The sequence below is a fragment of the Uranotaenia lowii genome, chromosome 2, assembly GCF_029784155.1.
Source record: "Uranotaenia lowii strain MFRU-FL chromosome 2, ASM2978415v1, whole genome shotgun sequence".
In the NCBI taxonomy this organism is placed as follows: Eukaryota; Metazoa; Arthropoda; class Insecta; order Diptera; family Culicidae; genus Uranotaenia; species Uranotaenia lowii.
In genome coordinates this window covers 319,799,806-319,816,920 of record NC_073692.1, presented here as the reverse complement: position 1 = coordinate 319,816,920, position 17,115 = coordinate 319,799,806, and the positions used below count along the sequence as shown (strand labels likewise).

The 17,115-nt window shown below is 38.2% G+C and overlaps 1 protein-coding gene across 1 annotated transcript in view; it reads left to right on the top strand.

The window, feature by feature from the left end:
* The first annotated feature begins 12,992 nt into the window (after positions 1-12,992).
* The window catches only part of LOC129746085 (neuromodulin), a 483,903-nt gene continuing 479,780 nt past the window's right edge, over positions 12,993-17,115 (top strand). The window contains exon 1 of the mRNA XM_055739546.1: positions 12,993-13,476. Coding sequence (XP_055595521.1) covers positions 13,377-13,476 — 100 coding nt within the window. The 5' untranslated portion in view covers positions 12,993-13,376. The remainder of the gene's footprint in view (positions 13,477-17,115) is intronic.

Genomic DNA, 17,115 nt, shown 5'->3' with positions numbered 1-17,115 from the left:
TTCCGTGCCGAAAAAAATCCGGTATGTGATGATAATGCTTCTTAACAAATTCCACCCGCTCATTCTCACCATTTTTCATTTCTTCTAACTTTCTATCCCTTTATAAAAAATTCATTACCTTAAGATGTCAATGTTATCTTTTGATCATAATCACGACTTTTTTAAAGGAAACATTCAAGTTTGTTTGAAACTTGAAATTTATTTGAAAATACATATTATTGAGCGACAAGGCCAAGGAATTTGAATCCATTCGGGTTTCTTCTAAGACAAGACAATCAGAAAAATTTAATTGAAACTGAACAAATTTTTTTATTCGTTCATTGCACTTCAATCTCAGCTCCAAGAATCGCAGAACCTATCGATTCCATTCCGATATTAAATTGCCATAAAATATTGATCTAATCTTATCGCTTTACTACATCAGCTGACAACGGAAAATTCGTCATGATACGCGAAGTTAATAAAAACCAGGTCACCAACTTATCGACTCGGAACGAATAAAACAGGCCTTAGAATGAAGAACAGATACAGGATAGGAAAACTTTCCTTGTTTTTTCGTACAGCTAAACTCTTTTATTTGCTAAATGGTCTCGTCCAGCAACATTGACAGAGCCGTGGATAGTGTACTTTAAGAAGCAGACGTTCAGTAGCACTTTTCCGGTTACGTTTTTTTCTAGGCGGTTAACGGATAAAACCCTTATTTCCCATAGACAACCCATACAACTAAACCTCGTCGTGATACGTTTTTATAAGCCCAAAGAAAAAACAACAATTTCCAACAATAAAACGATAACCCATTCAAAAGTACTCAATTGTTGTCTCTATATTTGAGGATCACCATGCCGACTGTTTACTCCCGAATAAACAACTCATTTAGTGGGTTCGATAGATTTTTCCCCCATGCATAGGAAGAGAGCGGAAAACCGCGCGAGATTTCCATTTGCAGCACAAAGAACCCCCGGAGCCTTAAGCGGATGCATTAGACAGAGTTTAGATTCGGTTCCGGGCGTACCTGTGTATTTCTATCGGTCTGCCCAACAGTCGAACGGTGTCGCACCGGATATCGGAAGTAGACGCGCGTAGACGGTATTGACTTTAGCCGAGAGTGTAATCCTCCCACGTAATCGCGTTTTTTTGTTGTTGGATCATTACCAACGAACGTAGAAAGTACCTTCACATAACGGTGGAAGGTTGGACTGGATTGTTTTTTTTTTTCCCTAGCGAGCCTATCAAGGCAAATCGGTCGAGGTGACGTGTACAGAACAGGCCGAGGCTATGGGAACGCACGGTTCGTGTTCCTAGACTTTTTTTTATGCAAAATGTTAAACTTTGAAATCAGGCCACATTACATTGTGCAAAAACCGAGGTCATTGGTGACAAATATTGACGAACGGCTGTGTTAGAAGAATCGATCACGCGGTTGGAAAGTGATACTTGCGGAAAGTTTCGATGCTACAATAAAATTCTTAAAAAAAAAATTGATAGAAAGCTAAAAGATAAAATATGTAATTGAGTCCTGATTAGAAAAGATTAGCTGAAACTATAAAGTGTTTGAAAACGTTATGGAAATATGCAAAAAAATCAAACTAGTTTCAGGGAAACAAGAATTTGAATCCATTTTAATTTGAAACGTTTTTATAGTTTTAAATAACGGCCTTCTGCAGCGCTACCTCAACATTCACACATCGATTAATTACTTAAAATTAAGCTGATGCATTTGCACAAGTTTTATATACTTCCTATTCATGCTGGCTTCTGAAGTGCATGAAATAATTTATAAAAACTCAAAAATTTCACTGATCTCGAAGTTCGATTTAAAATTGAGCTGACTCACTTTCGGGCGGACTATTGTAACTAAAAATGTTACCGAAAATAGTAAAATCACATATCCACTTCACTGAAAATACCGTACTAAGGAGTGTATTCGAAAAAAATGCAACACTTTGTTTTGTGAATAACTTTTGAATGCATGAATGGAAATCGATGAAATTTTCAGTGAATCTACCTAGTAAAGTAATGTGTACATGTGCAAATTATTGTGACGTTCTTTCAAGTGGTTTTTGAGATAGTGTTCAATTAAAAAGTTTGTTGACATTAATTTTTGGGCACCACATGCACCATCTATAATGTAGTACCGTAATCCGAGGTAATATTGATCACTTTTTTTAATATATTTCGATTATTTTTTTGTTAAGGGGAATGTGGCATGTTTTATATTTTTAAAACCAATACTGGACTCCTATGAACGTAAAACATGGATGCAAAACATCTTCATAATATTTACAAATACTAGTTAATCAATTTAACCTTGATTTTAAACGTTTTATTTTAAAAATATTAATAATCGAAAAAATAACTATAATACTGCATACATTTAGGGGCAAAAATAATGATAATTGTTAAATAGTTTTAGCTTCTAAATACAAATGAAATTTGACCTTAACATACTCTTCCATGCCCCCCCCCCCCCTCCCCCCACTATTTCCATTTTCAATTTTTCTTCAAAGTTAACGATTTGATAAGGTTTCTATCAATTTGTCCAATACGGGCTTATTATTCTTGGAAAATGTCCTTATTTTTTAAATATCAAAAATTTATCATTCAATGACAATAAAAATAGCACAATAACTGTTCATATAGAAAGAAAAGAAGTTGTTCTTTCACATTAAACATCCCGTTTGCTTCTAAAAGCTTTTTGTTATCATCACACACCAGGAGAGGTTGTGATGTTTGCGAGCCTTGGAAAAATAGATAATTTAAGATTTTGAAACTAGATTTTTTATTAACAGAAAAAAAAAATCAAATACAATCCAAATATTGCCTATTTGATATTGAATTAATTGGCTTTCAAACGTAGAAAACATTTTTCAAAAATTCAAACTATAGACTGAGTATTGATGATAATGTGGAAAAGTTTATTGTTGGTCAAATTTACCCCGGTGATCAAAATTACCCCGTTTTACGGTACTATAAACCACCTTTTTTTCAAATCACGGCTATTTTTGATGGCGTTTTGTGTTTCGTGAAGCTTTAACCTAAAAAATGCTCAAAATTTTTAAATTGGTTGAAGTTATGACAAATTTAGCCGGTTGTCCTCCTTCGGCACAAAATCAAAAATTTTACCACTCCATCACAGTTTCTGCGTAATGGCACGATTCCAAAACAGATAATAAACTTTGTTAGACCTGTCGAAGTGCTTTGAAGGGAAAATGGTCGCATTTGGAGGTGGTCTTCTTTGTATGTATGTAGCTATTCATCGTGTGTCAACCGTTATGTAATTCTGTCTGATTTTAAACTTCCACAGATCTTCAGCTTTCTATGTACTAGGTATACATCAAGTTTTTCATTTTTTTCTCCTTCTTTATATTCGAAAATCCCAGGCGAGACTACATTACGAAATTATTCAAAATATCTCCCCGCTAGCGGCCCAAATAACTTGCGCACGATTTGACCACCGAATTTAGTTAATTTTTACCAGTGGGTAGCTTTTTCCCCTTGTAGAAATGAAGTTAGCCTTGTTTATTAGTCAGCTAGACGAACCGACCAGAAAAATTTAAGAGTCAAGGACTGGCTTATCCTCTTAAAGACTCGAGGACTGTTTCACCCATCGAGACGCGTTACGATCGGGAATCGCTTATCCTGGACTAACAACCCATCACGTTGCATTAGTGGAACTTCTTCTTAAACAGAGAGACACAGAGTTGGATTTCTGAAAAAAAAAACCTCCTAAGATTTACGATACAGAATTGAGATTTCCTTGGCTCAGAAAATCGCTCTACCCCGAAAGTATACTCGGCAATGAAATATCCCTTTCCTAGAGCGATCCACTGCAGAGAAGGTTATATTTTTTCGCAGTTTCATTTGTCCATTATGAATCGATTGAGTGTGGCGTATTCTGTACTCGGGCCTGTAACCACAAACGGCCGGGACTTCTTTGCCGCTACAGCCGGGTGTTTTTATCTGGTCCCACCTTGGGCATGATGTGACCCATGGTATTACCAAAGCATAGGATAAGCTGTGCTCTTGCACTTATACAGGGTGGCCCCTTTTAAGTTTCTCTTCCGCCAATTTCAGATTGGTACACGCCTTCGAGGCTTAAAGCCAGTTACATCAACCATTCTCTTAGGATTTCCAACCACATCCAAGTTACAATCTTATCTCACTCCAGCAGTTGTGTTGGATCAGACAAGATACCATCGTGCAAGACTGCACGAAAACGCCTCGTACTGTGCTTCGATGAGATGAATTAGTTTCTCAGGGACTTACGAATTATAACGCGCCTTAACATTGTGTTGCTTCTGAATTGTGGTGTCCTACGAGGCTTTCCTTAGGGGGCATCCATAAATTACGTAACGCTCCTAGGGGGGAAGGAGTAAGCTCTAGCGTTACAAATTGTGACATAGGGGAGGGGGGAGGTATGCTCATCGTTACGTAACGATTTTTTTCCTAAAAAATTTCAGTTTAACCGCAGCTTTTTTGATATCATGCAATTTTTGCTGAATGATAAGCAAACCAAAATCAGCTTAAAATTTGTAAACTTTAACAAGATTGAAACTGGTTTGTAACCATTCCTATTCAAAGATTCTAAGATAGACTAAACGTGTATTGGATATCCGTGAAATAACCGTTGGAAAACCGAATATTAGGTACATTTACCCCAAGAACACTATCCAATCTTTAGAAGGAAATTTTATTATTTTTTCTCAATTGATTCGGATTATTCCGATGAATATTATGAAGTGGCGTATATTTTGCATAACAAGTTATGCTGCTAGAACAAAATAAAGTAAACAAGGTAGTTCACCAGTTAACAAGCACAGAGCAAATAAGACAATTCATTTATTTTATCAGAGAGTTATCATCAATGAGTACTCAGAAGCGATTTGGATGGAAAATAATTCCGATTTAAAGAACGTTTAAAAAATTATGTTATTTTTATTTTTTTTATTCGAAAATCAATGAGAAGACGGGAGGGGGGGGGGTGTGGTTATAGTGAGCGTTACGTAATTTTCGTAGGGGGGTATGTCGAAGCGTTACGATTTGTGACATACGGAGGGAGGGGGTCAAAAAAGTGCATTTTTTGCGTTACGTAATTTATGGATGTCGCCTTAAGCATTTTAAATTTCGTTGACGATCTCTTTCTCTACGTTCGTCCTCTCTTCTGATCAGTGTCAAAGTGCATATGATTCGCGAATACTTCGAGTGTACGCAGGTCCTCCTCGAGTAATATCCATTTCTCGTGCAGGTAGAGAACAACCGGTCAAATGTGCGTCATGTACAGGTACACTTTGTGCGAGGGCTAAGTCTTCTCGACCGTGTGTGTAGGATACCCTAATGTCGGGGGGTATCCGAGTAGTGCCGCTTCCTAAGAGGGAAACTGCGGGGATAAGACTTTACCTTCCTCGTAGCGGATCTCGAGGGAAGAGGGTTAACCACTGCACAGTGGTCCAGAACAAACATTTATCGTGACAAAATTATTTACGCAAAGTATATACGTTTTAGACATATGATGTCTTCTGCAAAGTTGTTCACAATTTTGAGGACCGTATTTTGGAAGAATAGTTTAAGATATAAATATTTAATGCTGAAAAAATTAGAGATAGGTTTTTTTTACGTTTGAGATTTTTTATTTTTTAAATCTTAATTTCTCATGATTTTTTATGAAATTTTATTCAATTTTAATCCTTTTTTTTATCAGAAACACAACCAGTACCAATACACAAGCCAACCAATACTCATGATATTGTTTTGAATTGTTCCGCTTCTTATTTAACAATGATCTTAAACATTTTATTATTTTTATAAATATTTGGAACAAAATTAACAAAATTCAATCGCTATAAGAAAATTCTTTCTTTAACAAATTTTCCGCAGCTTCAGGCAGTGGTGGAATTTCTTTGACTCTCGGAACGCGATTGGTCAATGAAATAAGCGGATCAGAAGTAATCAGCGACCTTTTGAGGACATCTTCGTAAGAGTAAATTTTTATAACTTTTTTGCGCATTGTTTTGCTGATCAATTGTTTAGAATACATCAATACTGTACAACTTCACTAGAAAAAGTTATGGTCAAAAAACTGTTTTTTTTCGACACGTTCTAATATGTAAATCTTAAAAAAAATTATAAAATGACAACGTTTCATCGTACGACTTTTATGTGTTCAGCAAAGTTTGTTAAAAAATCTAAATCTACAACATTGTAGAACATATTTTTGCTCTATCTAGCTCCTGAAAGAAATTAGCATTATGAATTCCCAGGAGGACGACACGTTCTAATAAATTATTCTTGCAAAATACGGTCCTCAAAATTGTGAACAACTTTGCAGAAGACATCATATGTCTAAAATGTATATACTTTGCGTAATCAATTTTGTCACGATAAATGTTTGTTCTGGACAACTGTGCACTGTCGGGGGATACCCACGGGTAGAGAGGCTCTCGATGCCGGGCGAGCCTCTCGAGTCGGTGTAGGATGTCGTCACAGTCATAGCGTTCCAAGTCCCGAACGTGTGCCGTGACAGGCGCGAGTCCAGGACACACAACGGGCAGGAAAATCCGCGGGCCAAAAATCCTAGGGTTGCCAGCCAAGGGGGATAAAGAAGACCGAACAACGGTCGGAGTAGACCGACCCCATCGACGGGGGTCTGTAGAGTAGAGTGCGTCCGACCCCACGGTTTGAAGCTACAAAGATAAGACAATACCTTCTGCGTAGCAGATGCCGTGGGTGCACTGCGTTCGTGCGTAGGATGCTCCACCTTCGGGGAGTATCCGAGTAGGGCTCAACGACAGAAGCTGCGGGGATAAGACTTGACCTTCTTCGCAGTGGAAATCGTTGGGAAAGGGTTATTCCACGTTCGGGGAATACCCACGGGTAGAGTGGTTCTCGATGCCGGGTAAGCCATTCGAGTCGGAGTAGGATGACGTCTTCGTCGGGAATCATCCGAGTCGTTGCATTAAGTCCCGCGCGTGTGCCGTGACAGGCGCGAGTCTAGGATAAGCTGCTCTCGATCAGGCACACGACGGGCTAGGTGGCAAACCTCGAGCCCTGAAGATAAAAAATCGGGCCTCGAGTCGTTAGAGGAGAGGTCAGGCCTCAAACCTTCAGGCGGAGAGGTTTGTGTGGTCAACCCCGAGTCTTTATGATAAGGGGTCGAGTCTCGAGTCGTAAGAGGAGGGATCAGGTCCCTTATCAACAAATGGAGGGGTACAAGTGGTCACCTCGAGTCATTACGAGGAGAGGTCTGATTTCAAGTCGTTAGAGGAGAGATCGGGCCTTGAATCGTGCAGAGGAAAGGTAAACCTCGAGTCGATGCGAGGATGGGTCGGATCTCGACTCGTTAGAGGAGAGATCAGGCCTCAAGTCGCGAAGAGGAGAGGTTTGTGTGAGAATCTCGAGTCATTGCGTGGAGATGTCGGTTCTCAAGTCGTTAGAGGAGAGTTCAGGCGTCGAGAGGTTTTGCTAAAAGTGGTCTCTTTAATGAGTATTGCCTTGGAGCGCATTAGCGCGAATAAACCTCCCACTATTGAAGCATAGTGTACTAAACAGTTCGAGGTGGGAACCAGGTCTGCGGCCCCAGGTGGAGTTTAGGGAGAAGGGGGTATACACGGAGTATATCATGAGTCTTCCTATTGTACCCATGGACCCAGAGTAGCAATCTGGGGGGAAGCGGTGGCTTGCCGTGTCTTGGAATACAATCCGTAAACCGGTGGTTACCAACTAAAAAAAAAGTCTTCTCGACCGCATTTGCTAGTGGAGTCCACGGTAGGCACGACTTCCGCTGATTATTCGTCGCAGGATCTCACGACTAGTATCATTGTCTGCGGTCACCAGTGAGCCGAGATAGATAAAGTCTTCGACTAAGTATCTTCAGCTCTTCGCCCTCGAACGTGGCCTTGTTTTTACTGGACAAGCGGGTACGGTCGGTCTCGGATCCGCAGGCCAGCATATTCTTCGTCTTGAACGTATCAATCATCAACCCAATCCTTTCTGCTTCGCGTTTAACTTTGCGGTAGATCTCCTCCACCGCTCAGATGATCTGCCTCGACTATGTCAGCCCTCTGCGCGATTCAAATGAACTCGACAATTCACCCGAAATCCCGAGACTGCACTGCGTTCCGTCCATCGTCACCTTGATCAGTCTAGTCAGCTTCCCGGAGAAGCCGTTTTCGCCCATAATTTTCCATAGCTCGTCACGGTCGATCTGAAGTCGAAGAATAGATGGTGCGTGGGAACTTGGTGTTCACAGCATTTTTGAGTATTTTTCGTAATGAGAAGATCTTTTTCATCGTAAACCTTCCCTCCATGAAGCCGGCCGATGACTTCCCCCGAATCTGTTTGCTTGTGGCGTTAGGCGCCGGAGTAGGATTCGGGACAACACTTTGTAGGCGGCATTGAGGACAGTGATCACTCGTTAGTTCTCATAGTCCAATTTGTCGCCCATCTTGTAGATGGGGCATATAACTCCCTCCTTCCTGACCTCCGGTAGCTGTCCTGTGTCCCAGATTTGGACCATCAACCGAAGTAGGCAACCGGCCAACTTGTCAGGGCCCATTTTGATGAGTTGACTACCTAGCTGACTTTTTGCTATTCAGCTGGCGAGTGGCTTCCTGAACTTCGCTCGTCGTTGGAAGTGGCTCCACCTCGTCATTGGCTACGCTGACGATGTACCTTCCCCTACCGTCTTGGTCTCCTGCCCTTATCCCGGAACATTTCGGTTTGCAGCATGAAACCTTTGCGGGACGCGTTGAGTTTCTGATAGAACTTTCCTGTTTCCTGGGAGCGATGCAGCTCCTGGAGCGCCTCCTCCTCCATGTGGCGCTTTTTTCTCCTGGAGAATTCTGACTCGCTGACCCGCTTCAACGTTTCGTTGGTTGCTTCCGCCCGCACGGAATTCTCTTCGTCCATCACCTTCCTACACTTCTCCTAGAACCATTTGTTCTGTCGAGTGTGTTTCACATGCCCGATGACGTTCTCCGCAACGCTGTTGATGGCTGTCTTGTTGGTATTCCAACAGTCCTCGAGAGGGGCTTCGTTAAGCTCGCCCTCTATCGGCAGCGCTGCTCCGAGCGATTGCGCATAGTCTGCCGTGACCTAAGTGTGCTTCAGTCGTGTGATATTTAACCGAGACGGGCGTCGATTTCGTATGTTGTTCACTATGGAAAGTTTTGGGCACATCTTCACAATCATGGGAATTATGGGTTTACGAGGCATAATTACACATTCGAATAGAAATCTACCAGAAAGTTGCAAATTCTCAGTACTCATAAAAACATTTTTCAATAAAAATGCACTAAAAAAAAATATAATCATTTTCCAACTATCAAAGCAATTCGCACCTCTGAACATCCTATAAAAATAAAACCGCGAACATGTGTGTATACAGGGCGAATTTGTCGATATTAGTACCGGAATATCGCGTTTATCGTGCGCCCTTCTCAAAAATCAATTCTGTTCTCTCATGGTTTGAGGTTAGGGCTGGGGCCTCTTGTTGAGGTGGTGTTCGTATAGAACTGTCAATGTATCCTTATAGGATATACAATCGACTTTGCTTTAAGCAAATCGTACTCAGAGTAAACTTTGACGCTATCCAAAAAAATCTGGAATTTTGTGAACTCACGTCACGTGACTACCCAGTGATGTTCTGGATCTGGACGTTTTTGTTATTAGTGAGGAAATGGTCTCATTCATTCGGACAAGATGTTATACCGGCGTGCGTATTTAAAAAAAAGTCGCAATTCACGGATAAAACCTCTTACTCACATCTTTAATCAGTCCCTGGTACAACAGAAATTCTCTTCCATCTGGAAAAGTTACGTATGATTTCAGTCCACAAAAAAAGGTGGCAAACAAGATGTTCTTAATAACAGAGGTGTTACATCGCTAGCTGTATGCTCAAAGGTATTGGAGGAATCGTCAACGATGTTGTGTTCTCAGCTTGTCGGAACTGGATCTCTGAGAATCAGCATGGATATTTCCCTAAACGATCGGTAGCTTAAAACCTAACAGTTCTTACATCCTTCTGTATATCGAGAATGGATGGTGGCAAACAAATCACAGATATTTCAGCTGCATTCGATTCAGTGAACCATGAAATGCTCCTGAAAATATTGCAACGCTTGGGATTTTCCGAAAGACTGTGTGCATGGATTAAAAGTTACCTAACGGATCGCCAGTTAGCTGTAAAAATAGGTTCTGCTGAATCCTTTTATTTTACTCAAAACCCTGGCGTACCGCAAGGCAGAAATTTGTGTCCATTATTGTTTACGCTGTTCTGTTTTGACATAAATTTGCTACTCATTGGATGTGGAGTTCATCAGTATGCGGACGACCTAAAAAAATGTATTTAGTTATAAACATTCTAGCTGATTGTTACGCGTTACAATGCTTCCTGAACATAGTAGTGAGCTGGTGTGCCAATAATTTAATGGTTTTGAGCGTTTCGAAGTGCTGTATTATCACATTTGGGCGCAGAAAACATCCGTTCTTGTATAATTACAATATACTGGGCGAGCAGTTGCATCGTGTGTAGGAGATAAAGGATCGCGTATTATTGTACAGTCGTATAACTTTTAAACGACATTACTCTGTGCTACTTGAGAAGGCAAACCGCATGCAGGGATTCATCATACCTACGTTTAAGTAAAGAATTCATCGATCCGATCTGCTTGCGAGCTCTGTATTGCTGCCTGGTTCGATCAGTTTTGGAATCGGCAAACCTGGTATGATGGTCTTTCGAAGCAGCTTGGATTACGCGTTTTGAGGCAATTCAACGACAATTTGTGCGTTACCGTCAACTGGGGCAACATGCAACAATTTTCAACTTTAATGGCTTCTAAAAAACTTATGTTCACAGTTAATCGTATCCTTTATGCATCAAAAGTTTTAAGGATGCTGAGGCATCAAATTGGCGTAGTTAAAAAAATTATTGGTTTCTTCAGTTATCTTTAATTTTCTAAAAACATGCGATTTTCACACTCCTTAGAAAATGGGGTAACTTGCAACAAACTTTGTTTTTAATGAAAAATCTTATGAACACGTACGAAAATTCCAAGTTTTTAATATATTTGCGATGCCTTAAAGACCATTACGCATGACAACACCAATTGCAGTAGTTTTTGGGTCAGTAAAAACAAATTTTTACATTTTTTTTTTGAAAATAAGGATGCTGCATACATTTAGGGGTTAAAAAATACTACGAAAAAATCTACAAGCTGAAATCATAAAAATAAATGTTTGGATGAATGAAATTTAAATGTTAACAAACGCGTGATGCAAAACATTCATATTCCAGCACATGGAAACGAGATTTACAAGGTATTTCTTTGATTTGCATTTTGTTGCATTTAACCCCAGACACCTAACTGAATTTTAAAAATATTCATTTAAAAAAATTGGTTGATTGTTCGAAAAATATTTTTACACCAACAATGTTGGTATAACATGAGGAAACCTGTAAAAAGTTTGTAGGTATTTTTATCAAGCCGATCCGTCATACTGGGTAAAGTTTTTTTCGGCATCAAAAAATGTTAAAATTTGTACATTTATTGCTCGATTTTTCAAATTTTACATAAAAATAAAAAACTTAAGACAACTAGCTTAAGATGAGAGAAACTATGTCATCATTATTTTGTTATCATTAAAAGATATCTTTATTACAATACATTGAATTAAAAATTGATTCAATGTAGTGTTATATAAATGTTGCATCGAACCCCGCTGTTGCATGATGCCCCGTTTGACGGTATGCTCTTCGTGAGCTACCCTGGGAGATTCCGTTAAAGCTTGTCATCTTACTCTCATCGTTGTGCTCTGTTTGGTCTTCAGACGCTATCGGATCGCCATTCCATAGGCCAATCTCTATTCGTGGCTAAGATTTTAAGAAACGAAATGGATTGCGCATGGCTGCTTTCCCGATGTAACATCTATGCACCAGAACTAACTCTTCGCAATCGAAATTGGCTCACTCTGGATTCATGAAGCACGCGCTATGGCAGCAACGACCCTCTACGTTCTGCAATAACATGCCCTTTACGTAATTTTATACACTTTGACTTCAATGTATCATTTTCAATTTTTATACGTCGGATTGAATCGAACAATTACGAAACTAAGAATGCCTATCATGTTATGTACAAATAGTATTAAGTAGATCGTTAAGACACCAATGTCAGATGATGTTATTTTCAATAAACAATAAACAGATCCAAGTACGGAACCCTGTGGAACACTCGCTGTTAGGGCAGAAGATCGTGACCCGGTTTCGGTTTCGTAGATCAAGACTCTCTTTTCAAAGAAACTTCCTAATATCCTGTGAAGGTTGCGCATCTTGTGAAGTGTTTTTCCTAGCTGGCGTTGTGGAAAGCATTCTTAAAAATTATATTAGGCGTTATTATCATTTCAAGTTCAAACGCTCCGTCATTTGACCACCTTTGGTTCATTTAGTGTTAAGAAACGATGAAAATAATTTTTTATAAATAAATATTACCAAGAACTGAGACCGGGTAGTTTTACATATGACCGGCAGTGTTAAATAAACTCAGCTCCATTAAGGGATCCCTAACGCATCGAAATTTTCCAACTGTGTAGCAACGAAAACCGTTGGCACCTCGTGAAAATAATTGTGGTTTGAATAAATAATAAGAGCCTCGTTGATTCACTTAATCACTTGTGTCAGGTGGTGCGTGAATGCCGGCGGAAGCCTCGAGGTTATGAGCCCACATTCCTTATTCCTTTCGTATGAGAGGCAGCTAACTTCCGGTTTGTTTGTTGATTCACGCGGTAGTAATCAGGCTTTATATTGGTGCGTGGGATTGATTTAGAAGTGCGTTAATGAGCGTATATCAAAGGCGGAAAATATCTATTGATTTTTCAATTTAGATCTTCAAACGTCCCGAGACCCTAAGCTGTGTAGGTGTCTGGAAGACCAGTTTTCAGACCCAACAACGGTTTGAACGAGTGTGATTGAATTACCCACCAGCGAGGCGGCTATGAGTGATATGAAGCTTTCGCTATGACGTGCCAAAGGTCATAAGAGTGAAATTGTTTGGTCGAAATTCTATGTTCCGTGTTTTGTCTTGCGAAGCTCACCCGGCGATATTGGTGCAAATGCTTGTTTAAGGCCAGAAGTATGAATGGGGGAATGATGTGATTGACGAAGAATCGAAGAAAGGCTAACGTCACCGACGCCGCCGCCGCGCAACAAAGTGTCGATTAATGAGCTAAGAATTTACACTTCGTCACGGTTGGGATTGTTGTGATATGAAGGCGAGTGGCAAAGTGTTATGTGGATAAGTGAAAAGGTGAAGGATACATTTTTGGAGTGTTGAACCGAAGCAGGTGGTTTTTGAAATCTGTTGAATGGGAACAGTGCTAACAGAATGGGTTGCAACACGAGCCAGGAAATTCCCAACTTCAACCCGAATCCTGATCTGCAGCGGGACGAATTGGCAGAGCTGCTGGAAGGTGATATTGAAGAAGGTTAGTGAGTACAACTTTTTCCCGTGTTTTGGTTTGAAGTTTTCACTCCTACAGATGAGAAAAAAAAAAGATAAATCCAAAATGGTTTCTATACAAAGCATAAGCCAACATGAATGGGTTGATTCAGACCTTCAAAATGGATGGAAATTCGACGGTTGTTGTTTGTCTAGATGGTAAACATCTTCGTTATCATATATGTACATTATCTTCTTTGCATTGAATTTACAAACCTGCATATCTTTGTTCCAAAGATGTTTTTTTCAAGCATAGCCAAAGAACTCTCATCAAATCCCCAGGGTGGCCACAGAACCTGGAAAGCCAACAAAAAAAAATGGGAATTTAGACCCAAAACCGGAAAAATCAACAAAAGGAAACCGAAATCAGTTTTAGTTCGAAGATCAGGGATTCATCGCAAAACTCAAAATTCAGAATCATAGTTAAAGTTTCCAAATCAGCATTCAACAGTTCAAAAAATTTGTAAGATTATCATAAGTTCTTATCTCTCTCAATTACCTCTAAATTGAAAAAAAACTTACTAATTTTATCGGAACCTACAGTTCAAAACTGTCTCGAAGAACGAAATGAGATAATCAAAAAGTCTCTAAAAATTTGTTCAAGTAACTCACATCAGTATAATCATTAAAAAAAACCCATCAATCATATAAAAACAAGCAAATTAAAGTTAAATTTTGAATCCAGAATTCTTTGTTGCAAATTTGGAAATGTAAAAGGATGCAAACATTATGATTATTCTGTGAAGCTCAATTCTAGAGACAAACACAAGACAATCATCGTTACGCAAGGCACGGTGTTTTTGTAGTTTAATAATGATAAATCTATATTTTTTCAAATTGTGCTTTCAAAATGAACTTTTATCGATTACTGGCCATAATTTATCCAGAAAATTTCAAGTTACACTTTTTAAAGCTTCAATAAATGTGTTACGATTCCTTTGAAAATTTTTGAAAAATTCGAATGAACTGATTTTTAACCTGTTCCGTTACGAAAATTAAAAAAAAAAAAAATAGAAAATTCCAGTAAATATTTTCCTTTTTAAATGTCAAAATGATTCATCATGAATTTACGTGTTTGCGTTTGCCGGGGGTTTGGGAGCTGAATTTGACTAATTTTAAAGGAAACATATCCAAATATGCTTTTTGGTTTATTCTGTTAACTCTAATTTTTGAGATTCAAGTGTTAGCTCAAGAAATTATTGAACAAAATTTTAGAACATTTTGAAGATACTCAAATCGAAAATTTCGAATCAATGATCAACTTTTTCGAAGATAGCGAGATGTTGAAACTTTATTTATCACAGTCTGGTGAAATATGAGAATTAAGGGATATTTTGGTCAAAATGAATCAATTTTTTTTTCTCAAAGCATTCGTCAAAAAAAAAAACTTCGTAGTCTTCAACAAAGTTCTAAATGGTATTTGAATCTTTGATACCGAAATTTCTTTTTTAAAACTTGAGGATTTTTTTCAAGTCTTGTTTCTTTAAAACTAGAATAGCTTAGGCTTACCAGATACTTTCAGCAAAAAAGCGGGACATCGCGGAAAAAAGCGGGACATTTTAGAAACTCCTAAAAACTTAATTTTTATGACCATTTAAAGTTGAAAAAGTTGTGCTTCAGAGCTATTTAAAATCCAAATTTTGAAGACAGTTTTTATATTTTAAAACGCCCTTTTTTGATCATCTACCAAGTTTTTTTTAAATTTAACTTTCAATTCATTCATTGCTTGATTGAAAGTAGTTATTTTTCACTTGGTAGTCCTGTTCTATTTTATCCGGAATTTGACTTTATTTTAAGCTTGAAATTCAAGAAATTCTGCTAGGATTCCGAGAAACATCTGGAGCCATCATTTGGAAGCAACTTAAATAATATTTTCTCCAATCAAAAAATATTGACATCACTAAAACGTGCTCAAAGAAAGCTTACTGAACCAGATTGTTATAATGATGCTAGATTGCCTGTATATTTGACACAAAATTTAGGAAAAGTTCGGTCCTACCTAGTTGCCGGATTCCGTAGAAAAAAAACCTGGATTTTGCACAAATTTTTGGACTTTATTTCCAAAACTGAAAAAAAACTTAAATTGAGGGATTATAATTTTTTATCTTGCGTCCAAAAACGATTTTTTTGAGCAAATTTAATCTACATAATCATGAACAGCTTTAGGAAACCTTAAATAAGATTTAAAATCTGCTGATGTGTTTTGATGTAAAAATATATTCTCAAATGTTTTCTTTTTAATTTTTAATTGAATAATTTTGGGGTTTTCACCAAATTTGCCCGGATATTGCCGGAATTTGGGTTGAAATCAAATGCCCGGATTTTGAGAAAACAAACACAAAAAAGCATCATATTTTGATTGATAAGAATATCTAGGTAACAATTCAAAATACGTTTTTTTTTATAGAGGACTAGGGAACCTGGAGTGCTTTGCTACACCTTTTCAAATTGATGGGAATTTTAATAGTAATTTAAATTTAAGTTTTTTAGTTCATTATTTTATATTTATATTTCAACATCATTATAAATCACCCCTTGAAATGAAAGTTGTAACTTGAGCGAAACTCATGTGCAATACAAACGAAATTTATTGTAATTTTCTTAAAGAATTTTTTCTGTTCTCAATATCTGATCTAAAATTTGTTTTCCAATCATCGGTTTGCATCTAAAATTAGGCCTCTGTTTTAATTTATTCATAAGTTCTGAATTTCAGCCAAAATAAATATTTTAATTGTATGAAATTTCTCTCCCATGCCAAATTTTGTTCCAGTTGCTTGATCAGTTTCTAAGTCTATGTTCTAGTTCTAGTTTCTATGTTTTAATATAATAATCTTCTTATAATCTAGTTAATATGTTCTAGTTTCTATGTTCTAATAATTTTGGGTTGATTCCTTGATCTTCAAATAAAACCTGAATTTCAGTGTCCTTTTGTAAATTTGCCCGGTTTTGGGTCTATCTCCCCTGGAAAAGAAAGGAAGATCTTAGAGTTCTCATTCTCATATACTTTCCTATGACAATTCTGGTCTCAGTTGCTAAAAATTTTATCGAGTTTTAAAAAATCGTTTGATAGCCCCCCTCTTTCCTATTTAACCTGCACTGGAAGGAGGGAGGGTTGTCGAATATGCATAAACATAAGCATATCTCTATCCCAAATATATTCCCTACTAAAGCTGGTTTCTTTACTGTGACTTATTCTATAAATATAATGTTTGGAGCTTCGTCTCACTCAATGGAAGAAGGGAAGGGTCCCAGATAATTAAAGAAATATTACTCGTATCAAAATACAATCCCATACCAACTTTGGTGCATTTCAACTGAAAATGTTGAGATCTTAAAAAAAAATGGGGTGGCCACCTCCACCGCCACCTCTTCTTATTTATTCATCGGGATCAACGAGGGGCCTCAAACGACAATAGTGTCTTTTCCGTATCCAAATATGCTCTCATGCCAAATTTAGTTCCATTTGCTCGATTATTTCTCCAGTAAAGAAAAAAGCGCTCACCCTTTCTGTTTCTCCAATGGAAGGTGGAATGGGCTTCAAACCATCTTGGGAACATGTTGTTCACCCAAATACCCTCAAATTCTTAATTTGATTCCACTTGCTTCATCAGTTAAGTATTGCAAA